The sequence below is a fragment of the Natator depressus genome, chromosome 2 (genome assembly GCF_965152275.1).
Source record: "Natator depressus isolate rNatDep1 chromosome 2, rNatDep2.hap1, whole genome shotgun sequence".
NCBI classification, from domain to species: Eukaryota; Metazoa; Chordata; order Testudines; family Cheloniidae; genus Natator; species Natator depressus.
Genome location: NC_134235.1, coordinates 225,719,008 through 225,745,849, shown reverse-complemented (window position 1 = coordinate 225,745,849; position 26,842 = coordinate 225,719,008). Strand labels below are relative to the sequence as shown.

At 41.9% G+C, this 26,842-nt stretch overlaps 1 protein-coding gene across 1 annotated transcript in view; it reads right to left on the bottom strand.

The window, feature by feature from the left end:
• MALRD1 (MAM and LDL receptor class A domain containing 1) overlaps positions 1-26,842 on the bottom strand; it is a 450,886-nt gene that overhangs the window by 268,848 nt on the left and 155,196 nt on the right. Inside the window, 1 exon segment of the mRNA XM_074946044.1 lies at positions 22,115-22,292. Coding sequence (XP_074802145.1) covers positions 22,115-22,292 — 178 coding nt within the window.

Genomic DNA, 26,842 nt, shown 5'->3' with positions numbered 1-26,842 from the left:
ATAAATGTAAGATTATCTATAGCACTCTCAAGTATCATTTATACATTCTTTGTCTCAAAGACTCTTTTGAATACATTGACATTAATTTCACACTACCCCAAAACAATGTCTGTTTTATGTCAGCACATTCTAACACACACAAAAAAGTCCAGCATAAATATACTACAGTGGAAAGTGTCTAACCATTAAACTGAGAACACAAATATGTAGAGTGAACACTCCTCACAATACATTATATTGCATTTAAATTTAGTGTTTGTTTAGTTTGTGCATTTTAAGATCATAAGAACATAAAAACAGCCATATTGGGTCAGACCAAAAGTCCACCTAGTCCAGTATCCTGTCTTCCAACAGTGGCCAATGTTAGATGCTCCAGAGGGAATGAACAGAACAAGTAATCATCAAGTGATCCATCCCATCACCCATTCCCAGCTTCTGGCAAACAGAGGTTAAGGCCACCATCACTGCCCATCCTGGCTAATAGACACTGATGGACTTATCCTCCATGAATTTATCTAGTTCTTTTTTGAACCCTGTTATAGTCTTGGCCTTTACAACATCCTCCACAGGTTGACTGTTCATTGTGTGAAAAAATACTTCCTTTTGTTTGTTTTAAACCTGCTGCCTATTAATTTCATTGGGTGGCCCCTAGTTCTTATGTTATGAGAAGAAGTAAATAACACTTCCTTATTTACTTTCTCCACACCAGTCATGATTTTATAGACCTCTATAATATCTCCCCTTAGTCATCTCTTTTCCAAGATGAAAAGTCCCAGTCTTATTAATCTCTCCTCATATGGCAGCCATTCCATACCCCTAATCATTTTTGTTGCCCTTTTCTGAACCTTTTCCAATTCCAATATATCTTTTTTGAGATGGGGTGACCACATCTGCACACAGTATTCAAGATGTGGGCGTACCATGGATTTGTATAGAGGCAATATGATATTTATTTTCTGTCTTATTATCTATCCGTTTCTTAATGATTCCCAACATTCTGTTCTCTTTTTGACTGTTGCTGCACATTGAGTGGATGTTTTCAGAGAACTCTCCACAATGACTCCAAGATCTCTTTCTTGGGTGGTAACAGCTAATTTAGACCCTATCATTTTATATGTATAGTTGGCATTATGTTTTCCAATGTGCATTACTTTGCATTTCCCAACATTGAATTTCATCTGCCATTTTGTTGCCTAGTCACCCAGTTTTATGAGATCCTTTTGTAGCTCTTCACAATCTGCTTGGGACTTGACTATCTTGAGTAGTTTTGTATCATCTGCAAATTTTGCCACCTCACCTTTTTACCTGTTTACCCCTTTTTCCAGACCATTTATGAATATGTTAAATAGGAATGGGCCCAGTACAGACCCCTGGAGACATCATTATTTACCTCTCTCCATTCTGAAAACTGACCATTTATTCCTACCCTTTGTGTCCTATCTTTTAACCAGTTACCAATCCATGAGAGAACCTTTCCTCTTATCCCATGACTGCTTACTTTGCTTAAGAGCCTTTGGTGAGGGACCTTGTCAAAGGCTTTCTGAAAATCTAAATACACTATATCCACTGGATCCCCCTTTTCCACATGCTTGTTGACCCCCTCAAAGAATTCTAGTAGATTGGTGAGGCATGATTTCCCTTTACAAAAACCACTTTGACTATTCCTCAACAAATTATGTTCATCCATGTGTCTGACAATTTTGTTCTTTACTATAGTTTCAACCAGTTTGCCTGGTACTAAAGTCAGGCTTACCTGTAATTGCTGGGGTCACTTCTGGAGCCCTTTTTAAAAATTGGCATCCCATTAGCTCTGCTCCAGTCATTTGGTTATAGATCTACTATCACTTTTCTTTAGGTCTCTATTTTTTCTTTTGGTTAAGATGCAGTAATTTTTTAAAAAAAATTATGTGCATTTAAAAAAAATATTTAATCAGTCAGATATTGCATTTATATTTAAGCCAGAGGCAACGTGCACTCAACATTGTCTGATACAGTATGAGGAAAAGGCACAGATTGTCTAGCCCAGAGGTTCTCAAACTGTGGGTCAGTACCCCAAAGTGGGTTGTGACCCCCATTTTAATTGGGTCGCCAGGGCTAGTTTAGACTTGCTGGGGCCCAGGGCCGAAGCCTGAGCCCCCACTCAGGGCCAAAGCTAAAGCTTTAGCCCTGGGCAGTGGGGCTTAGATTACAGGCCCCCTGCTGGGGCTAAAGCCCTTGGGCTTGGGCTTCCCTTCTCCCCCGCCCCTCAAAGTGGCAGGGCTCAGGCAGGCTCAAGCTTCAGTCCCCATCCTGGGGTCATGTAGTCATTTTTGTTGTCAGAAGAGGGTCATGGTGCAATGATATTTGAGAATCCCTGATTCTAGCAGAATGATTTCAGAGAATTAAATAGAGCATTTCATTAAAAATTTCATGGATAAAAATTCGTTGAAAATTATGACTGCTAAAATCAGTCAATTTAAAGGGAGAACTGTCAATTTGAAAATTGCTTTTCTGTTTGAAAAATTTAACTACTATCATTAAAAGTAAGATTGAGATATCTTTTGAAGATACAGCTTTCTTTCTTTCTCTCTTCATTTTATTTGCTTTGTGCATTTGACAGCACTTTGTACATGGTAAATTTCTCTGTAGCCCAGTGAAATTTTCCCTCAGTCATTTTTCCCTTGCAATAAACATCAAGAAAGAAGCAAAGAACCCCTTTAAAATATTTTGAGGGAATTAAAAAAAATCAGGGCACCAAGAGTATCTAAGGTCCTGATTCTGACAGACTTACATACATGCTTAATTTTATACACTGTGAGTAGTCTCACTGAGGTAAACAGGACTACTAAAAAACAACAAGGAGTCCGGTGGCACCTTAAAGACTAACAGATTTATTTGGGAGAATTCCAAAGATTCCACCTGGATTTCAACAATTTCCACCCCACCATCAACCTCAGCCTGCACCAGTCGATACAAGAGATCCACTTCCTGGATACTACAGAGCAAATAAGTGATGGTCACATAAACACTACCCTATACCCGAAACCTACTAACCACTATTCTTATCTACATGTCTCCAGCTTCCTTCCAGGACCCATCACACAATCCATTGTCTACAGCCAACCCCTAAGATACAACCGCATTTGTTCCAATCCCTAAGACAGAGACAAACACCTACAAGATCTTTATCAAACATTCTTAAAACTACAATACCCACCTGGAGAAGTGAGGAAATAGATTGACCGAGCGAGACGGGTACCCAGATGTCACCTACTACAGGACAGGCCCAACGAGGAAAACAACAGAACACCACTGGCCATCACGTACAGCCCCCGGCTAAAACCTCTCCAGCACATCATCAACGATCTACAACCTACCGTGAAAAACGATCCCTCACTCTCACAGACCCTGGGAGGCAGGCCAATCCTCGCTTACAGACAGCCCCCCAACCTGAAGCAAATACTCACCAGCAACTATACACCATACCACAGAAACACTAACCCAGGAACCAATCCCTGTAACAAACCCCACTGCCTATTCTGTCCCCATATCTACTGTAGTAACACCATCATAGGACCCAATCACATCAGCCACACCATCAGGGGCTGATGCACCTGCACATCTACTAATGTGATATATGACATAATGTGCCAGCCATTCCCCTCTGCCATTTACACTGGCCAAACTGGACAGTCTGTACGTAAAAGAATAAATGGACACAAATCAGACAATCAGACAATCAAGAATGGTAACATACAAAAGCCAGTAGGAGAACACTTCAATCTCCCTGGACATTCAACAACAGATTTAAAAGTAGCCATCCTTCAATAAAAAAACTTCAAAAACAGACTTCAAAGAGAAACTGCAGATCTACAATTCATTTGCAAACTTAACACCATTAATTTGGGCTTGAATAAGGACTCGGAGTGGCTGGCTCACTACAAAAGCAATTTTCCCTCTCTTGGTATTGACACCACTTCATCAATTATTGGGAGTGGACCATGTCCTCCCTGACTGAATTGGCCTTGTCATCACTGATTCTTCACTTGTAAGGTAACTTCCTTCTCTTCATGTGCCAGTATATTTATGCTTGTATCTGTAATTTTCAGTTCATGCATCTGAAGAAGTGGGTTTTTTTACCCACAAAAGCTTATGCCCGAATAAATCTGTTAGTCTTTAAGGTGCCACCTGCTTCCTCACTGTTTTTGTGGATACAGACTAACATGGCTACCCCTCTGATACTAGGACTACTCAAAGTGTAAAGTTAAGCGCTTGCACAAATCTTTAGAGGATCAGGATTAATTGAAGGGCAGAGAACATAGAATACTATATAGATGTGGTTGAAGAGCAGACTGAAAACTTATCTAGAAAAGCGTAACAATTTTAGGGAGTCAATCAGAGTAGGCCAAACAGAGGCATGACTGGACTAGATGGACCAATGATCTGATGCAGTACAGCAAATCCTATCACCAGTTAAACAGAATAAAATTTTGACATATTCACTAGAGTTACTTGACAGCTGCTTGAGAGAGACATTAGAATCCTTGTCCTCCCCAGAACAAAATATGCCCATGAACACACCTTGAAATTCTGCAAATTCTTAAGTGTTTCCGTCTGTGCGGATTATCATTGGTACTGTTCATGGATCTTCAAACTCACTGGTCTGGTTATGTCCCCCATTTCAACTCATGCATGACCCCATTGACTTGAAATGCACAAGTTCAATTAAGAGCAGAAATTGGCCCACTTGGTTCAAATGTATCTTAGTTTGGCACAAACAATTAAGCCAACCTCTGCTGTTAGCAAAACTGATCAGTTTAGTTGTAGCCAAATAAATGCCCATTATAGCTGATTCCTGGAGCTAAGATTAGTAGGTTACTAATCGATATAATCCCTTTTTCTTCCTTCCGCTCTCTTTTCTTTGTTTTAGTCTGTCAGTGTTATCATTCTTTAAAAATATCTATTCAAAAACTCTCTTTTATCAGCATCTGATTTAAACACTGCAACGTACAAACCAAGACGTAAAATAAATGGCAGCAGAGATTAAGTATTCCATGTTTTGATCATAGCACAACAATTATTCCAGTTGTTAGGTGGAATTTTCATTTGGAGTTTTTAGCTTGGCTGCCTCTGACTGACAAAGAGCTGTGATTAATTCACAATTCTTCTGTGGCTTGTCTGAACACGCCACATCTCATTAGGATTTCATCATATCTTCTCAAATCCTTGTGAAAGGAAAAAAGGAAACAATAGGATAGACTCTCCCTCTCAAGTAATAAAGATGGAAGTAAAAATACCACCATGGCTTCTAATCACGGTGGGCATGATTTCTTTTAATTGCAATTCTACTGCAGTTTGCAACAATATGAAATTTCACTTTAATTCATCAAACTATTTGGTAAATATGCTTTTTTATTTGGTGTCAGAAAATATGACCCATCACTCTTGCTGCTTTTACTGACACCTCAAATGTTATCCGGAGTGAACAGTAAGACATTTGGTCACCGTCATGTCGTAACACTTGCTTTTCGAATCACAGGGATGTATTGGAACAAACTCCAGCATACACAGGCAGGACTGAACTTCCTGCTAAAACGCCCATATCAAATACAACAATATAACAGCATATGAGACAACAACGTAACATCAAAATAAAGGTACAGCACCATCGATTAGTGGAGGTACTGTCTACACTGATCATTACAGTTTTCTCCCCCCTAGTTAAATAAAAATGTTAAACAGTAACTCCTAGGCAGTCTGTCACCCACACAGGTCTCCGCATTGCTCTGCCCGCTGAGTCCCATAATCAGTCATGGAGTCATCATTGGTAGTTGGATTTAGAAAATCTGTGAGTGCAGGCTTCCCGTCCTCCAAGAGAGGGAAAATTGCTTTTGTAGTGAGCCAGCCACTCTCAGTCCCTGTTCAAGCCCAGATTGATGGTGTTAAGTTTGCAGATGAATTTATTTTCCCTCTATTGGTATTGACACCTCCTCATCAATTATTGGGAATGGACCACATCCACCCTGACTAAATTGTCCTTCAACATTGGTTCTCCATTTGTTAGGTAACTCCCTTCTCTTCATGTGCCAATATATATTTATGCCTGTATCTGTAATTTTCACTCCATGCATCTGAAGAAGTGGATTTTTATCCATGAAAGCTTATGCCCAAATAAATGTGTTAGTCTTTAAAGAGCTACCAGACTCCTCGTTGTTTTTGTTGATAAAGACTAACATGGCTACCCCTCTGATTCACTGACTAAGACTCTAAGTTTAGAGCCAATGATGCTGTTTTCTCTCTCTACTCCGCCATGTCTTGCAGAAGGGGTGAAACTGGTCCTCACCTGGGTTATCTGGAGATGTCAGCAAACCTTCTGTAATAACCATGTTTCAAATTCCTTCCCCTGATCACTGCAGATGAAGTGTAGTGGGCCAAACTGCAACACTATATGTTTCATCAATGAAGCCATAACTGTCTCAGACCTTTTATCCTTCCATGGCTGTGCCACCACATAATTTCCAGCTGGTGTCTCTGGTAGAGGAGTTCTCAAGTCAATCTGTACAAACTCCCAGGGCTTAATAGGCTGGAGCATTCCTCATAGAGGAATTCCACCTGTCTTTGTTAGCACTTACTTTCTTGACAGGTAACACAGGGAAGTGCCCAGTCTTTAAATCTGCAGCCATAACTAGCCAAAAATAAAAAAAAGTCTGATACCCTGCTCAGTGTCTTTTCATGCTTCAGGTGGCCTGCTGCTTCATTATCATGAAGGCAATCCAGTACTCTTCTCTGTAAGCTTGCTGTTACCTTAATTCACCAGCAAGTTCAACAGATCAATGGATAATCATTCTTGAACTACGCTGAACCTCCCCAATCTGGATCTCCTTTGGTAGTTCTGTTGGTGACTGAACATAGCACAGACTGTTCTTGCCAGATACACTCACAAGACCAGGCTAAGTCTATTCTCCCTACACTTACTCGGCTGGGCGGAGAGCATCCACAACCACATTTTGCTTTCCAGGTTTCTAGTGAACTGTGAATGTATATAAATCTCCATGACACTTTCAAAAGATAAGCCTGGGAGATTAAATTCATAACTCTGCTAGACACTAAAAATCATGGACTGAACACAGACTTGTGTGTTATTACAACAATCTGCAACCCACTAACCCCCTTCTTTTTGTCTTATAACTACAGTGGTGTTAACGGGCCACTCTACCTTGAATGGTCCCTTACAATATATGCTAACTACCTATGCTAACAATCTATTCCACCTTGCATTTAGCTGGGATACTTGGAATACCTTTCCGAGATCTGAAGAAGAGCTCTGTGTGGCTTGTAATCTTGTCTCTCTCACCAACAGAAGTTGGTCCAATAAAAGATAGGTTTCAGAGTAGCAGCCGTGTTAGTCTGTATTCACAAAAAGAAAAGGAGTACTTGTGGCACCTTAGAGACTAACCAATTTATTTGAGCATAAGCTTTCGTGAGCTACATGCATCCAATGAAGTGAGCTGTAGCTCATCCCTCTAATAGGCTGGGATCGACATGGCTACAACTACACTGCATGCAATGTATATTCAGACAGTTTGTGAATCCATCTCCCCAGGTGTTCTTCTGGGTTGAGCTTTGTAAGGAGCCACAGCAGGGCACTGTGGTCTGTGTACACTGTGAATTCACACCTAGTAAACACGGACAATAGGCCTTGAGGGCCTCTACAAATGCCAGACACTCCAGTTCTATAGCTGCATACTAGGTTTATCTTGCATTTAATTTGTGGCCATAGGTCTGTGCCTACCAAGCTCATCAATTTGTTCAAGTGCAAATTGAACAGCCATCTTTGATGCTTCACAAGTTACCAGGAATGGATGGGATGCATCCATGAATTTAAGCACAGCAGTTTAGAAGTCCTTCCTTCAGTGACTCAAATGCTCTTTGAAGTTGCTCTGTCCAATCAAAGTTGCTCTTTGTTAGCTGGAATAATGGCACTGGCTGCTCTGAGAAGTTTTTTTTTACAAGTCTTCTGTGGAATCCACAGAGGCCTACAAATCACTGTAAGTCTTCCAGGTTTGCTGGAACCTTCTAGTCCTTCATAATGTTCAGTTTCTGGGGTTGGGGTTCCAACCCATCCCCACTGATTATATGTCCTAGGAAGGTGATGCAATTTCTTGCAAACTGACAGTTGTTTCCTGCAAGTTTGAACACTGAATCCTTAAAAAGCTTTAGAATCCTTTCCACTCCTACCAGATGTTCCTCCCATGTTTTGTGGAAACAAATGGAGTCATCTAAGTACACGTGGATGTCTTCAGCTCTCAAAAAGTGGGTTAGATGATTCACTAACCTCTGATATGTGCCTGGTGCATTCCTAAATCTGAAAGGCATTCTGCAGAGATGAAACAATCCACAGGGTGTCACTAAGGCAATTTTGTCCTTGATCTTCAGGTGCCACTTTAATCTGATGATATCCAAACACCAAATCACAATATTTTGCTCCTGACATTTTATCCTGGGTGACTGCTATGTGGGGAAGTGGGTAGCTATGTTGAACACTCCGTGAATTAAGTCTCCTGTAGGCAACATGTATCCTCAAGTCTTCATTGGATTTTTTCACAGTTCCAATGTCAAGGTCACATAGATTGCTCAATCAGACCATCCGCCAGCATGCAATTTAGCTTCTCTTTCACTGCTATCTGATACACCAGGATAATCTGAAGCGGGGGCAGCCTCACAAGAACACTCCTTGGCTTAAGCAAAATCCAACGTTACTCCACAATCCAATGTTACTCCCAAACTCTTCATTATTCCTGGAGAACACACTAACATATAATCAGAGTAGCTGTTCTAGTCTCTTCCTTTCATTGCCTTCTATGGCCACTTCTGTCAAGTCACTCCTATGTTCTTTTAGTGACTGGGCTGCCTCACAGCTCTTGATCTCTGTTCTTGTGAAAGGCTTTGAGACACCAGCTAACTTGGACGCTATCCCCATGGTCTGATTTTTCATTAGCTGCACTTTCCTGGTCAGTCACATCAATTACTCTTACTCAGAACTCACCCTTTGGTCCAACTCAAGACAGAGTTTTTCTAAACAGCATTCCTAAGTGGACATTGGTAGCTTCAAACAGCCCTACTGGTTCACCGCAGCATTCCTTTATTCCAAGCTATCACAGGGAGAACTTCCTCTCTGTCATCCTTTAGGTATGGTAGAAACACTTCTGAGGCCCTCAAGGTTGCCCTCCTGGATCTACACTTTCTCCTACCCATCTCTGAATATTATCCAAGAACAGTTCGATTCTCCTAATAACCCAGGAGTATTTTTTTGATTCTCTTGGATGAAATCCACTCCCAATACAACAGCACTAGAAATACTAGTCACCACAGCAAAAACCCATTGAGTATGCAGAGACCCCAAGTTCAGTGGGAGCTAGATTTCACCTGCTGTCTGCTGTGGCTCATGATTAATAATCACCAGTTTAACTCTTGCAGTATAAATCTCCTCCCTCTGAAGCGCTGGGTGTTCTCCATGGATGAGACTTATTCCAGATCCCGAGTCCAACAGCATTGTGCTTTACCAGGCATTGATGTCTCCAGGTGCAGTAACAGATACCTGGGCAGCTCTTAACATGGCTATTCTACTAGTTGTGGATGTTGGCCGTATTGCATCATCAACTTCTAGTTTCCCTGGATGTGGTTTCCCTCTGCTTGAACAATTCTGTCTCCAATGGTCTTTGCCTCTGCATCGCCTGCAAATGTCATCTGTTCTGAGATCAATTTGGGAAACAGTCTCTCTCATCTGATCCTAAGGGCACGTGTGAATATCTTGCACTTGGGCTTCCTTCAATTCTTTAGCCACTTCTCTAGCAATCTTTTTTGAAGTGCTGCAAAGAAGTCACCCTGGGGCATTTCAAACTCATCATATAATCTAGTCCATAAGTTTATCCAGTATGTTATCTTCCTTCACCAGCAGATTATGAAGTTCCCATTTATAAACTCACTTTTCACACAGGACCCTCTCATAGCTTGCCACTGAACATAGGCCTTGTCACAGTTTCAGATTAAGTGCACTTGTATTCCCCCTCTGTGGTCAATCGAGGACACCCACTTAAAGGTTTCCAGCTCCCAGCCATCACCAGTCTTGTTCAGAGCCTTGTCTCTCTCTCCCTTCTGACCGGGGTGTTAAGGCTACACAGAGCCCTGGATTTACACTGTGACATCCCCAGCAAGCCAAACTGCCTAAGCAGGTCAGCATCTGTGCTGTTTTCTCTCCAAAGGCTACAGTGTAACTGTCTGCAGTAATAAGTTATCACACAGCTCCTTTTAAGCAAGCACATTTATTCTTAAGGTGAAAGCATTAGAGAGAAAACATTAAAACAACAGAAGAACCTATGTACATGCTAAAAAGCTTACAAGATGTCACCCCAAGCTCCAACCTAGGGTTCTTCTATGTTTCAGTCCTTCAAAATCCACAGTTAGGTTTTCCCCATGTTTACAAGTTTATATCCATCTTAGACCCAGAACTAGAACATAGGCTGGACAGAGCAGCCATTTCTCTATGCAGCTCAGGCCTTTGGTCCTGGCCTTCTATAATAGGTAAATCATCAGACAAAGACCCCCCTCCTCAGGATGTAGCTTCAAAAGACTGGGGTTTTGCATAACCAAAGTTGTGTAATGTGCATTAACCTCTGCCTAGGGCATCCCCAGGAAATCCACTTAATACTTACTGTCCCAAAAGTTCATACTTGTCTGCCACATTTTCAATATAGTCTTTTGAATATACAGTTCTTACATCTGTCACATCTCCCGCCTAGAGAGGTTTCATGCAATTCTGGCCCACAGTAATACATAAACTTAATACAATAAAGTCATTCAAGGCTATTTCAGGAAATTGCCATATTTGTGACAGGCCCCTCTCTGAAGTGCCAGTTCCAGATTCAGCACAGTAGGTTCTGCATCACTCGAGCCACCTCCTGGCCAGGGTAGTGCAGGAAAAGCCCTACCAAACGGTCTCTGCAATGCACAAAAACAACTATGCAGCAGTTCTCTGCCACTCCACCTCCTGGCTTGCTATGCCTTCTGATATTTCAAAAGGGCCAATCTCCTCTCAAAGCAGTCATATAGGTGTATCTATAAGAACCACAATCTGCACTAGGAAGCTGCTGGTAAAATGCTTTGGGATCACCACAGAAAAACACTGTTGGATATTGTGCTGCTTTCATATCAGGCCACTCATTCACAGAGAGCAACAGCTCAAAGTCTGTCAAGCGCTCACAGATTCTAGTCTCATCTGCATGACCAGTACATTTCTTCTCAAGCAAAAGTGCTTCTGCCATCTTGAAGCTGCCACCACGTGTAATATTTGCTTGTAGAATCACAGGGACTGACTGAAACACTGCAAGTGCCCACTCCAGCACAGACAGGAGGGACTGTACCTCCTGCTAAAACTCCCACATCAAATACATCAACATAACAATATACAAGACAAGAATTTAACACTAGGGTAAAGATACAGCACCAGGTATTGGTGGAGATGGTGTCTACACTGATTGTTACAATACTCTGCCAATATTTTAACAAGAGGTTCCCACAACCATTTCCCCTAGCCACTTGGGAGAAAAACTTACATTATGCTGCAGTATGTCAAAAAAGATTATACAGATAAAACCCAATTTCCTGAAGCCTGACTATCTGAATCCTCATTCTCTCCAAAATTTGAATCAGTCCCATATCCAAAATTTCTAATTAAACCAAAATTTGCTGAAGTGCAAATTGCCAAAGTCATCATTTAATTTAAATGAAACAGGTGACTGATGTTTCCAGCAAATCTTTCAAAAAATTATTGTGCTCTTCCTGGATGTCTGAAAAGGCTGAAGTCATGCTCTTGAGTGTTATGATCCATTGCTACAGTAGTCAAATCACTTATATATGCTACTACTGGAATAATTTGAAAAGAAGAAATGTTGGGCCAGCAGCATGCACCTCCCCGCACCCTTTGCAGAACTGGTTGCTCTGGAGAGCACAGAGAGAGTCAGTGAGGTGGTTTTTTTCCAGATTTGTTATGTATTGAAATTAGCTGAATGAAGCACAATAAAAGAACAAGTCGAATAAGCAATAGGACATGCAGGAAAAGGTAGAAATACATTGGCACCCCAGCTGAGTTGGGAAATGAGACATATGTGTCTTTGCTAATTTTTTCCTATCCTATCCTATCCCCCTAAATGTAGCTGAATTCTATAGACTTTTTGACTCTTGATCCTCCTCCCGCCCTTTTTTTTTTTTTTTTTTTTTTCAAGTGACTGCACTCCTGTGTGACTACATGGCATTTTTTCACCTATCTTCAGCCCCTTACTCACAATCACCACTTACTTTAGAATGGTTCTGATCACTTCCCTGATTGCTACAAAAACTGCTTTGTACTGCAGTATAGTCTGGTTATTTTTCTCTTTTTATTTATTTATTTTTTACCTTTTGAATGCCAAACTAGGATAATGCCTGTCTGAAAAGTAGACACAAAGCAAGACAGATGTGCTAAACATATGGTTATCAAGGGAGCTGTTTACAAAACAATAATTATCATGTGAGCTCAGAATTTAGGTTTCATATTCTTTTTGTTGTTTTTGCTTCATTGGTTTCGATGAGATATTTGGATATGAATTATCTAATACAAAGTTACTGCAGCAGAAAGAAGAAACAGATTCCTAAGTATCTGCAATATTTGCAAATATCTGCAAAGTATAAACCAAAGGTACCTGAATAGTCCTATTAATTCCAAAGACTTTGCTAAATCACTAATCATTTTCTCTCAAGTGGAAATGAATTATGAGGCTTGCAGTTATCTAGTTAGCTGCTTGCCTAGTCTATGCACTTGCTTAAGCCTAGACACATTATTTATTATTTATTATTATTTATTACAGTAGCATCTAGAAGTCCCATTGAGATGATTTATACAAAAAGGAACTTCAATGAGAGATTGAGAGGCACCCACCCCCAAATAGCTGATAGCCTGTTGGTTAGGGTGCTCATCTGGCATAGGAGAGAACTGAATTGAAGTCCTTGCCCCAGAGTGCAGATTCAGACCTCAGTCTCCTATGTCTCAGGCAAGAGCCCTAAAGGCTAAGGGTTATACAGGAGGGGCATAAATACACATGCATGCATACATAGATTTGCTGGCCTGAAATTTACTTTTCCAATCTGATGACATATTCTGAACATTTTTGGAATCACACTGAGTATTTTCCCTGATTTTTCGATTTGCTGGCTGAACCAAAAAATCAATTATTCACTCTGCTCCATTGTGGAGCTTCCACCCTTTATAGCTATTCTGCTGGAATCCTGCACCATGCAGTTTAAATGGTGCCTACTGTGACGGGGTGTACTGACCCCGCATTGGGCCAATGGGGACAGACGAATCAATTGGGCCCAAGAGGCCAGGCTCCCCTCTCCTCTGCTGCATATGCTCCAGATGCAAGGAACAGATAAATGGAGGAAGCCGAGCTCTGTCTGGGCAGGCTGAGGAGGAGGAAGGACATGTGTTGCAAGCTCCTGTAGAGATGCCTGAGACTCTCCAAGCAATATGAGCTATGGACCTGGGCTACTTTGCAGACAACCAGATGACTGCAGAGATTGACAGGGATGCCAAACTGCTGCCAGACAGGGAGATGCCTGAAATACAACTTGCGGTAGGAAATGACCCAGGGAATATAGTGAACATTGGTGTTTAAACCCTTAATGAGGAATCCCCTGGCTTCACAGGGCCCTGGGTTAGAGCTTGGTGGAGCAGGGTGGGCCTGGGTTCAGGGTGGCCCTACCCCACCTCACTCACCACTAGGTGTGGCTACTGTTTGTTTGCCTGCCCCAGCCATGAGGTTCAGGGGCCACAGACCATCTGCTTACTCTGCCCCACTCAGGGGCTACAAACTGACTGTTTGTTCGGCCCTGCCCAAAGAGTCTGAACTCCCCCCCCGCAAGCAGTTGCTGCTTGCTTGCCCCAGCCAGGAAGCTCAGAGGCCCCCTAGACTGCTTGGTTGTTCAGCCCCACCTAGGGGCTATAGACTGACTGTTTGTTCTGCTCTGCCCAGAAGATCAGAAACCCTAATTGTTACTGTCTGCCTTGGCCAGGTGTCTCAGAGGCTACAGACTGCTTGGCCTACCCCGCCTGGGGGCAGCGGGTTGATATTTGCTTGACCCCACTACGGGTCCTGAGACCACATTGTTGCAAATATTTGATCCCACAAGGAGTCCAGACAACTGTATGATGAGGTGTACCAACCTCGCATTGGGACAACGGGGATGGCCCCACTCAACAAACAGCCTCTCCCCCACCGTCACACCTACCCTCTGAACCTGAAAGAGTTTCATCCATTTAGCATGGAATCTGTTATACTGTATGAAAACAGGCAGTTACACAGTGTACATGTTAGAGCTGGACAGAAAATGTGGTTTTTCCCCCATGGAAAGTTTTGATGAAACTTAAAAAAGTTCAGTGAGAAATGGAAAATAGAAATATTTTGTTTTGGAAATGCCATGGACGCACCTCATGGAAGTTGAAATTTGGGTGCTCTCATGATCTCATTCTCCTCTATAGGTCAGGTACCCCGGTTAGATTACTTTTCCCACAATGCACCATGGATACTAGTCTAATAGGTCATACTGGCAGTAGAATGTCCATGCTTAATCAGGTGAAGAAAGTGAGTGAGGCCAAACAGAAAAAATTAAGATGTTTGTACACCAATGCGAGGAGCCTAGGTAACAAAATGGAGGAACTAGAGCTACCGGTGCAGGAAGTGAAACCAGATATTACAGGGATAACAGAAACATGGTGGAATAGTAGTCACAACTGGAGTACAGGTATTGAAGGGTATGTGCTGCTTAGGAAAGACAGAAATAAAGGTAAAGGTGGTGGAGTAGCATTGTATATCAGTGATGAGGTAGACTGTAAAGAAATAAGAAGCGGTAGAATGGATAAGACAGAGTCTGTCTGGGCAAAAATCAAATTGGGGAAGAAAGCTACTAGAGCTTCCCCTGGGATAGTGCTTGGGGTGTGCTATAGACTTCCAGGATCTGATTTGGATATGGATAGAGACCTCTTTAATGTTTTTAATGAAATAGATACTAATGGGAACTGCATGATCATGGGAGACTTTAACTTCCCAGATATAGACTGGAGGACAAGTGCTAGTAATAATAATAGGGCTTAGATTTTCTTAGATGTGATAGCTGATGGATTCCATCATCAAGTAGTTGCTGAGCCAACAAGAGGGGATGCCATTTTAGATTTGGTTTTGGTGAGTAGTGAGGACCTTATAGAAGAAATGGTTGTAGGGGACAACCTTGGCTCGAGTGATCATGAGCTAATTCAGTTCAAACTGAATGGAAGGATAAACAAAAATATATCTGTGACTAGAGGTTTTGATTTCAAAAAGGCTGACTTGAAAAAATTAAGGAAATTGGTTAGGGAAGCGGATTGGACTGAAGCATTTATGAATCTAAAGGCAGAGGAGGCCTGGGATTACTTCAAGTCAAAGTTGCAGAAGCTATCGGAAGCCTGCATCCCAAGAAAGGGGAAAAAATTCATAGGCAGGAGTTGTAGATCAAGCTGGATGAGCAAGCATCTCAGAGAGGTGATTAAGAAAAAGCAGAAAGCATACAAGGAGTGGAAGATGGGAGGGATCAGCAAGGAATGCTACATTATTGAGGTCAGAACATGTAGAGATAAAGTGAGAAAGGCTAAAAGTCATGTAGAGTTGAACTTTGCAAAGGGAATTAAAACCAATAGTAAAAGGTTCTCTAGCCATATAAATAAGAAGAAAAAAAGGAAAGAAGAGGTGGGACCGCTAAACACTGAGGATGGAGTGGAGGTTAAGGATCATCTAGGCATGGCCCAATATCTAATCAAATACTTTGCCTCAGTCTTTAATAAGACTAAAGAGGATCTTAGGGATAATGGTAGCATGACAAATGGGAATGAGGATATGGAGGTAGATATTACCATATCCGAGGTAGAAGCCAAACTCAAACAGCTTAATGGGACTAAATCGGGGGGGGCCCAGATAATCTTCATCCAAGAATATTAAAGGAACTCGCACATGAAATTGCAAGCCCATTAGCAAGAATTTTTAATGCCTCTGTAAACTCAGGGGTTATATCATATAACTGGAGAAGTGCTAACATAGTTTCTATTTTTAAGAAAGGAAAAAAAAGTGGGCCTGTTAGTTTGACATCTGTAGTATGCAAGGTCTTGGAAAAAATTTTGAAGGGGAAAGTAGTTAAGGACATTGAGGTCAATGGTAATTGGGACAAAATACAACATGGTTTTACAAAAGGTAGATCATGCCAAACCAACGTAATCTCCTTCTTTGAGAAAGTAACAGACATTTTAGACAAAGGAAACACAGTGGATCTAATTTACCTCGATTTCAGTAAGGCGTTTGATACGGTGCCACATGAGGAATTATTAGTTAAATTGGAAAAGATGGGGATCAATATGAAAATTGAAAGGTGGATAAGGATCTGGTTAAAGGGGAGACTACAGCAGGTCATACTGAAAGGTAAACTGTCAGGCTGGAGGGAGGTTACCAGTGGAGTTCGGTTTTGGGACTAATCTTATTTAATCTTTTTATTACTGACCTCGGCACAAAAAGTGGGAATGCGCTAATAAAGTTTGCGGATGACACAAAGCTGGGAGGTATTGCCAATTCAGAGAAGGACAGGGATATCATACAGGAAGATCTGGATGACCTTGTAAACTGAAGTAATAGTAATAGGATGAAATTTAATAGTGAGAAGCGTAAGGTCATGCATTTAGGGATTAACAAGAAGAATTTTAGTTATAAGCTGGGGACGTGTCACTTGGAAGTAACAGAGGAGGAGAAGAACCTCGGAGTATTGGTTGACCACAGGATGACTATGAGCTGCCAATGAAAAAAAGCCGTGAAAAAAGCTAATGCGGTCTTGGGATGCATCAGGCGAGGTATTTCCAGTAGAGACAAGGAAGTGTTAGTACCATTATACAAGGCACTGGTGAGACCTCATCTGGAATACTGTGTGAAGTTCTGGTCTCCCATGTTTAAGAAGGATGAATTCAAACTGGAACGGGTACAGAGAAGGATGACTAGGATGATCCAAGGAATGGAAAACCTGTCTTATGGAAGGAGACTCAAGGAGCTTGGCTTGTTTAGCCTAACCAAAAGAAGGCTGAGGGGAGATATGATTGCTCTCTATAAATATATCAGAGGGTTAAATACCAGGGAGGAAGAGGAATTGTTTAAGCTCAGTACCAATGTGGACACAAGAACAAATGGATATAAACTGGACATCAGGAAGTTTAGACTTGAAATTAGACGAAGGTTTCTAACCATCAGAGTACTGAAGTTCTGGAACGGCCTTCCAAGGGAAGCAGTGGGGGCAAAAGACCTATCTGGCTTCAAGATTAAACCCAATAAGTTTATGGAGGAGATGGTATGACGGGATAACATGATTTCGGCAATTAATTGATCTTGGACTATTAGTGGTAAATAGGCCCAATGGCCTGTGATGGGATGTTAGATGGGGTGGGATCTGAGTTACTACGGAGAATTCTTTCCTGGGTATCTGGCTGGTGAGTCTTGCCCACATGCTCAGGGTTCAGCAGATTGCCATATTTGGGGTCAGGGAGGAATTTTCCTCCAGGGCAGATTGGCAGAGGCCCTGGGGGTTTTTTGCCTTCCCCTGCAGCGTGGGGCATGGATCACTTGCTGGAGGATTCTCTGCACCTTAAAGTCTTTAAACCATGATTTGAGGACTTCAATAGCTCAGACATAGGTGAGAGGTTTATTGCAGGAGTGGATGGGTGAGATTCTGTGGCCTGCGTTGTGCAGGAGGTCGGACTAGATGATCATAATGGTCCCTTCTGACCTGAAAGTCTATGAGTCTGCTCTCTTGATAAGGGGACATAGTGCATCACGTGAAGATGAAGCCCGGCTGGGGAACGCAGCACACAGAGAGGAACAGGGACATGTGGCAACCAAAACACACTCGCAGGAGGTACTGTGGCAGCATAAGTGAACCATAAAATTTCAGTTCTTTTCTGAAATATTTCAGTTTTCACCTGAAAACCAAAACTTTTCAATTTTACGACATTCAAGGTTGTTTATTTTTAAATGAAAAAAATCAAAGTTTTCCCATGGAAGCAGACGCATTTTGAAAAAAAAAAAACTATATGAAAAACCTAATTTTCTGTTGAAAAACGGTTTCAATTAAAAATGTTAACCAGCTCTAGTACATATGTCTATCACTGTATATTAAAAGAGATAAAATATCACTGTACATTAAAACATGTACAGGGTGCAAATGCTGTAAGAGGATTCTGTAAAACAGAAAATTTGATGCTAATATTATCTACTATACAACAATTATATCATAAGATTTTATATTCTTTAGTCAGTTCAAGTTTTTTGTATTTGATTTACCATATTCCTTTTCTCTTCAAGCAGATAGACACACTGATGTTCTGTGGGAAGTCTAAATTGTTTCCAAAAAATGACAAAGTAAAACTGTATTTTTTAACTATGGTTAAATTATGGGGCTTTTTACAATAGAAACATGGTAATTTTACTGACACTAAAAACCCTAACATATTAAGCTGAAATGCAGTAGTTCTCTTATACTCATATTAACAATTCTGTCAGGTTGAATGCTCTATAGTATTACAGTGACACTAAAAATAAACATAAATCTAGTTTTAAACTACCATCAAAATAGTAGCTCTTATTGCAGTTAGTAACGCTGGTGTCCTGTTCTGCATTCCTTGCCACATATAAATGGTTATTTCCTACTTTCATAGAGAGCTGCATGCATCTATCATGCCAGATAGAAAATCTTGTTTTTCTCTATTCAGATTACTGAACATCTCTCATATCATATAGAAATCCCATGTTTCTTGATTGGAGCTCGAGCTGCACATCACTGAAAGAAGCTTTTAAATACAAGTATACCTGGCCTATTGGTATTTTCTTCATACAACATTAAATAGAAGTATGTCTGTCTAGCCTTCTTGTGTGTGTGGTCACACACAGATTAGGTAGAGAGATAGATATAATGGAGATATTTCAGCATAGTCAATATTATAATTCTGATATAAATTAAATGAATTATAGTACAATTTCATATTCTTTACTAAATGTAACCAAATCTCAATGAAAAAGCAAATTATTATGCAAATGAAATGATTATTTTTATTGGGAGCTAATAATTATCATAATGATTCTATTTGGAATCGGCAGTTTGACTTCAATAATATCCTTTGAGAGAGTATAAGAAATACACACAGGAATGAAGCACTAGGAGAAGATTTCCTTTCCCCTACATAAGAGCTAACATAAAGGAGTTCCTTTCAAGCTTCTATTCAAGATTGTTGGCATGTCCATATGGTAAATTCTGCCCCAAAAGGCATCATTCCAACCACATTCTTTAAGAGGAAGGAGCAAAATCCAAGCAAATAAAACGCTTGGGGTCAGTAGTCACTATGTAGAAAAAAGCCAATCAACTAGAATATAAGTATTAAAGCCAGACTGAGCTCTTTAAATCTGTTCCTCCCAGTACATTTTTTTTCTTATGTGGACCATAGGTTTTGTGTTTTGTTGTTGCTGTCTGTTTAGAGGAAAAAGGCTGGCTCACTTTGTTTCTTTTCAACCCACGTAATGCACATTATGGTCAAATTCTCAAAACTAAAGCCTTTAAAATTGAATCTCCAGGTTGTTGGGTTTTTTTCATGCACAAAGCCCTATAAATTGGTGTACAAATTTAGAAGTTGGGATAAGGCCCTTTTTTCATTTTTGAATCTCTGTTAACAAAAGTGATGTTTACATATCTAGAGATGAGCACATAAGCCTTTGCTAACAACATTCATAGAATTTTATCATTATAAAATACAATATCCTGACAGCATTGATCTACTGACAAAGGAGCAAAGTGAGTGGATATATTTTTCAATATGATGAATTTCTGCATTACAGATGTGAGAGGTATTATTTACAAAGTTTCCACTGAATGTCTGTAGAAGTTTCAGTTGTACTGCATAGTATACCATGAGCATAATGGAGGGAGATGGTTCTGCATACATTGTTCCCTATACTGGGTGGACAATCATCAAAAAGTTTTAACACTGTGAAGCAAAGAAACAAAAATTTGCCCTTTCCCAACAATTTTCAGTGAATGCCCTGGCATCACGAAGATAAATGATTTGTCCCATCATTGTACATTTATAACTCGGTTCAACATCTCCATCAACATTAGAGAAAACAATTTTGTAAAAGCTTCTACTGTGGATAAGGACTTCAATAGTGCATACTAGGGCTGTCAAGCAATTTTATTTATTTATTTATTTATTTATTTTTGAATGCAGGTTTTTTGTACATAATTCTACGTTTGTAAGTTCAACTTTCATGATAAAGAGATTGCACTACAGTACTTATATTAGGTGAATTGAAAAATACTATTTCTTTTGTTTATCATTTTTACAGTGCAAATATTTGTAATCAAAATATAAAGTGAGCACTGTACACTTTGAATGTTGTGTTGTAATTGAAATAGATATATTTGAAAATGTAGAAAAACATAAAAAATATTTAATACATTTCAGTTTGTATTCTATTGTTTAACAGTGTGATTAATTGCAATGAATTTTTTTAATCGCAATAAATTTTTTGAGTTAATCACGTGAGTTAACTGCGATTAATTGACAGCCCTAGTGCATATCCTTAATTATTCACAATCTCAAAAGCAGTGAGTCACTGCTTCCATGGGTGGCGTGTGAACCCACACTTCGGGGAGGCTAGCTCCCAGCCCAGCCCCACTCCGCCCCTTCCGCCCGAGGCCCTGTCCCTACCCCACCCCTTCCAAGTCCGTGCCCGCCCACCAGAGCCCCGAGGCCCCCCTCCATCCTACTGCCAGAAGAGTCCCAGCCAAACTGCCCCAAGCACCGGCCCACCCGCCCAAGCTGTCCAAATTCCTGGGCCATTGGCCAGACTGCCCTAGCTGCACCAGCTGGCCCGAGCACTGGTCCGCCCGCCCCAAGTCCTGGGCCAACAGCTGCTGTGACCCCCGGCTGGCCCAAGCACTGGCCTGACCCCTCAGGCCACCAGCTGGCCCAACTACTGACCCAACCCGAGCTGCCCCATGCCTATGGCCAGCCTGAGCAGCTGGCTAACCAAGCTCCGAGCTCCAGGCTGCTGGCCTGAGCTGAGCTCCTACTGGCCTTGGGGAAAAGGGGGTGCGAGGGTGGGGTCTCAGAATGGAGCAAGGGTGGGTCACGGCCTGGGTTAGGGATGGCTTAGCCTTTCCTGGCCTATTATACACGCTGCCCATGTCTGCTTCCATCTGTATTCTCAGATGTAACACATCAGCCAGTAATTATGAGGGATCCAGGCCCTTGAATCTGGGCCATGAGCCCCCAGGCAGGACGGAGACTGTGGCCACAACCTAGCCACTCACCCAAAGATGTGGAAAAATGGGTTAGTGAAGCTCTAGCTCACTAAGGGCCCACAAAGCTTCTGTTTGGAGGAGATGTCCCCTGAGTGGCAGGGACACATTACTTAAACCAGAAAGAGGCACAGGAAACTGTGCCTGGCTGCCTGGCAGATGCTATGGACCCTGCCTACTTGCCTGATTCCTGAGCCCTGCCTGTTCCTGGTTCCTGCGCTCCTTATCCCAGAACCCTTGCTGTTGCCAGTTCCTGCTTTTCTGCCTCATTCCAGGTCTCTGTTCCTATCCTAACCCTGACACTGACTCCGGCTCTGACCTTTGGCTTGGCACCTGACTCTGACCCTGGCTCTGGTTTCAGGTGCCTGACTCTAAGCATGATTAGGCATGATTGCTCACACCCTGGTCCCTACAGGAATACTGATTGGATGCCTCTTCTCAGAGCTAGTACTGCTGGAGATGACAACTCAGCATTGTGAAGGACATGGTGGGGCAGCAGTACTCCCCTGCTAGTGGTGTACAAGACATGTTAGGAGCGAGTTCAATTTTCATATGCACTGAGCCAAATTCTGGTAGAATAACTTAACACTGACTCTAATGAGCAAATGGCAGCAGAATTCACAAGTGCCATAGCTGACTAAACATATATAGTCCCAAGAGGTAAGTGTGTAGGTGTGAACATCTTACTCACATTGTGTGATCAGTTGATGGCCTGTGGTTTTCTTCCCCAGGATGCATGGTTGCTCCATTTCCAAGGCCCCAGTGGAATGCACTAGTGGAATGGACTGAAAGAGTTGCTGCTGTCACTTCTGTTGCTGGTTGATACCATTCACACAGGTTTTCACCTTCAAAATCACAAACTTCCACGACTTTACAAGACAAAATTAAAACACTTAGTATACGTCTACAAACGGGGAATGATCAGACAGTTGATGTTCAGGTCGAGTGAACAATATGGGTATAAAAGAATTTCAGTGTCGTTTCTTTAATTAGTATTTATACCGTATCGACAAGCATGGCTTTTCCCTATTGGTACAATACCAATCATACTCACTATATTATTGGCTAAGAAACCAATTCTAACCTGGGGATTAAAATAAATCATTTGAACTGTTATTCACCTTGGTTTCTACCAGATCACATTATATATGAAAACGACCCATTTCCTCTGGTGATGTCATATGCCAAGATATCAGTGTAAAAGCCATTAGCTATTAGTGTCATAGCAACTTTATGAAGAAAACTCAAAAAGCAAATTAGTTTTATTTTAACATTCCAAATCATATCTGAATGCCTTACAGTAATGCTGCCATTTGGCATTGGGACCAAAATACTGAATTACCATCTTATTTGGGTAGTATTTCAGCCTCCTGTGCCTTAGCTGATCCCTTCCTGAAGATGGGACAAATGAGTATTCTAGTTGCCCTTTCCCACTCAGTGTCCCCACACACAGAATCTAATGGCTAAGGCTCTGCGTTTGTCATGGAGGTTACGGAAGTCACAGATTACGTGACTTTCCGTGACTTCTGCAGCGGCCGGCATGCCTCGCCCGGAGACCACCTGAGAAGCTCAGGCAGCCGCTGCGCCAGTCGCACCAGCTGCTGCTGGGGCAGTCTCACCCTCCCACTCCCAGCAGCAGGAGTTTGGGTGTGGGGGCGCTCAGGGCTGCGGTTTGGGATGCGGGGCGGTGCTTACTTAGAGTGGGATCCCTGGAAGGGCTACAGGAACTCTCCTCCCTCAGCTTCTAGCTCCATGTGCTGCCTGGGCTGGCAGGCACCTCCCCCACAGCTTCCCATTGGCTGCAGTTCCCAGCCAATGGGAGCTACAGAACTGAAGCGTGGGGCAGAGCAGAGGCAGCACGTGGAGCTCAGGAGCTGGGTAGGGAGCCTTCCCCAGACCCGCCAACCCTCCCCCCCAGAACATCCGCGGTGCCCCCCAGCCTATTGTCCCAAGCCACCCCCTCCCCAAGTTTTAGTCAGGGGTATATAGTAAAAGTCATGGACAGGTCACAGGCCGTAATGTTTTGTTTACTGCCCCTGACCTGTCTGTGACTTACTAAAAATAACTGTGACTAAAACGTAGCCTTACTAATGGTCATTTCCACTACTTAGGGAACTGGTCAACTGCAGTGTAACTTCCAAATTATTTTTTAGAAACTCCAAATTTGCCTTTGTGGTGCAGGATGAGTCCCTGTCAGGTTCCAGGACTTTCAAACAGATTAGCACAGTTTAGTTCAGGGGACTGCTCTGAGGATTCTACAGGGGCATGTGCAAGTTGTATTGCTAACCCATGCAGCTTGTAAAGGTTGGTGCTGCTTAGGGCTCGTGTACACTTACAGCACTGCAGCTGTGCCGCTGTACCGCTTATTGAAGATGCTACCTATGCTGATGGGAGAGCTTTTCTCATCAGCGTAGGTACTCCACCTCCCCGAGAGGTGGCTATGTCAACGGGAGAAGCCCTCCCACCAACATAGCGCTGTCTACAGCGTGGGCCAGGTCACTATAAATACTTCGCTCGGGGTGTGAGCGACATAGTTATGCCGCCATAAGTTGGTAGTGTAGACCAAGCTTTAGATGATCTCTGTATTAGTAAGTAATAATGTGTGAGGAGAACATGTTGTCCTGGGGTAACCTCTTTGGGGAAGTAGAGGTTGGGGAATAAAGTAGTGGGGGGGGGGGCGCACTAACAGAGCAGCTTTATTAGTTTAAAAAGTTACAGTAAAGCGAACCACAACCAATGTCTCTGCCTAATTATCCGTAAGATTAATGATGCTTTCTGACAGTGATAAGTGGCACAGTCTAAAGTACCACACATATTTTTTTTTACAGTTTTGTGTATTTTATAAATATTACGTTTTAAACTGCAATTGACAGTGGATAACACCCTCCTGTGCACAGATTGCTGCCTGCAGGACGTACACCAGACTCTTGCTAGAACGCGGGATTTGGGATCCATGCCAAGTACCGCGTTATAGCGGGGACCGCGTTAAAATGAAATTACTGTATACAGTAAATGTCACATCCATAAAGTATAGAAAACCTTAGAAAATAAACTCCTACTTGAAGGAAACAATAAACGAGAAAAAAAGTGTTGCTTTATTAGAGATTTAAAGTAGACATTACAATAAACTAGTCTAGTTTTTCTTTAAAAAGTCGGTGAGTTGCTTTTGCTTCTTGCTGCTGTGCTGTTTCCGCTTAGCAAACTACAAAATACTACGTAGCTGCATAATTTTTATAGGCTCAACGTCTTGCATCTCAAACCATCTCAAAGCAGTCTCTAAGCCGGCTATGGTCGCAGTTGACGTTGGAACGATGTCCACTTCATCTTCCTCTTCTTCTTCCACAGTGAAGGCCAATTCTTCAGCTTCTGGAATGTTGTTTGGTCGTACTGTCTGAAGAATTTGGTCATTCGCTAGACTTTCAGCAATGGGACAAAATTCTTCTGCTTCATCGTCGCCTCTTATCCAGGACTCGATATTTTGTGGCAGAACAGTTACCCCGAGCCCGGACAGTTGCTAGCACAGTTCCTGCATCCACTCCATGTCTGTTTTTCCAACTTCCTCCTCTGTAAATCCCTCAAAGTCGAATTCCTCGTCAGACTGTGATCTGCTTTCTTCATTTTCTTCCAGGAGCGGGTGGCCAAACGACTCTCTCAGTCCCACCATCCAACAGCGGTTTTTCGTTTCAGTGCTTAATAAATTCCAGGAATCACCACCAATGTAAAAGAAGTCTTTTATAGTCTACTTCTTCAGAAAATTGGTGACAGACAACTCGCTTTCTATCATTTGTCATACCAAGTTCCGTCGATAGTGCTGTTTAAAAATGGCAATAACACCTTGATCAAGAAGCTGGATTTTGGAAGTCGTGTTTTTAGGTAAGTATTCAACCCGTATTTTACCGTCAGGGGTTCTGAGTCTTTTGGCCGGAGGATGCGCAGTTGTCCAGCAAAAGAACGGCCTTTTCTTCTAAGTGTTTTGCCCGCAAATGCTTTGGCACAGAAGGGACAAATTCGGTGAAGAACCATTGTTCAAAAAATCTCTCTTGTCATTCAGGAATTTTTGGAGTTCTTGTAAGAAAATGGCAGGCAATTCACATTTACATGATGAAAGCACTGAGGCATGCGAGACTTTCCAATGCACAATGGTTTTAATTTATGCTTGCCTGTTGCGTTCACACAAAACAATAAAGTAAGGTAATGTTTTGCCTGTTTATATCCTTCTTTCTTACATTCATCTGTTCTGACAGCCAGGGTTTTATCGGGCAACATTTTATAATAAATTCCTGTTTTGTCTGCATTGTAAACCTGTTCCTCCGAGTAACCCTCTGCCTGTAAAATTTCCCTCAGCTTCACAGGGTATGGTTGCATGGCATCGGCATCAGCAGAGTGTTTTTCTCCCAAAACTGCAATCTGAGATATTTTGTGTCTTTTCTGAAATCACCATAGCCAACCTGAACTCGCCTTAAAGTTGCTGAATTCATCATTAAGTTCCCTGTCAAATTTTTCCACTTGCGTGGCTATAAGCGGACCAGAGATCGGAATGCCTTTCTGCTGTTCTTGCACAAACCACATATACACCGCAGAATCAAGATCAGCATCATTCGCTAAACGGGCTCATTTTCTTTGAAGGCCATGCTCTTCATCCAGGTTATGAATGTAAATTCCGAGCTTGTCAGCATTCTTTAGCCATCCACGAAATGTGGACTTATTAATGTCAATATCGCGGCTAATCTTTGCCTGGGTTTTGCTATTTCTAAGTCGTTCGATAGCTTCCAATTTCTCCTGCACCGAGTAAGCCTTCCTTTTGCATGACATTTTTGACATCTTTCTAAAGATAAATACTGTACCTGTAAATTTTTATTACATTATATTTGTATGGCGTTCTAGGCCTACAGCAATCATCTTAGGGCTTGTCTACACTACCACACGGGGTCGATCTAAGATACGCAACTTCAGCAATGTGAATAGCTGACCCTCTCCCGTCGACTGCGCTTGCGCTCCTCGTTCTGGTGGAGTACTAGAGTCGACAGGGGAGCGCTCAATGGTTGATTTATTGCATCTATACTAAAAAAAAATTGTATTGTACAGTACTTAAATTTGGGATCCATGGCCGTGACCGCGTTATATCCGAATTTGCGTTATATAGACACGTGTTCTAGCGAGGGTCCGATGTACTTCAGGCCTATTCAGATATTGCCATTCAAGCGATGAATTGCAGTCATTTCTGTGGTGACTGCAGACTTCAGATTGCATGCAGTAGACTAAGCAGTATTCTCCATAGCTTTTATCCCCCTGAAGACATGAAGGGTGACTTGGAAGACAGACTTAAAGTGAATCTGTGAGAAAAAACTTGTTCTACTGAGTGAACTCTGCTTTATGCTAAAGTTTCATTTCAGTGTTTCTCATCAGTAACTAGAGCTGG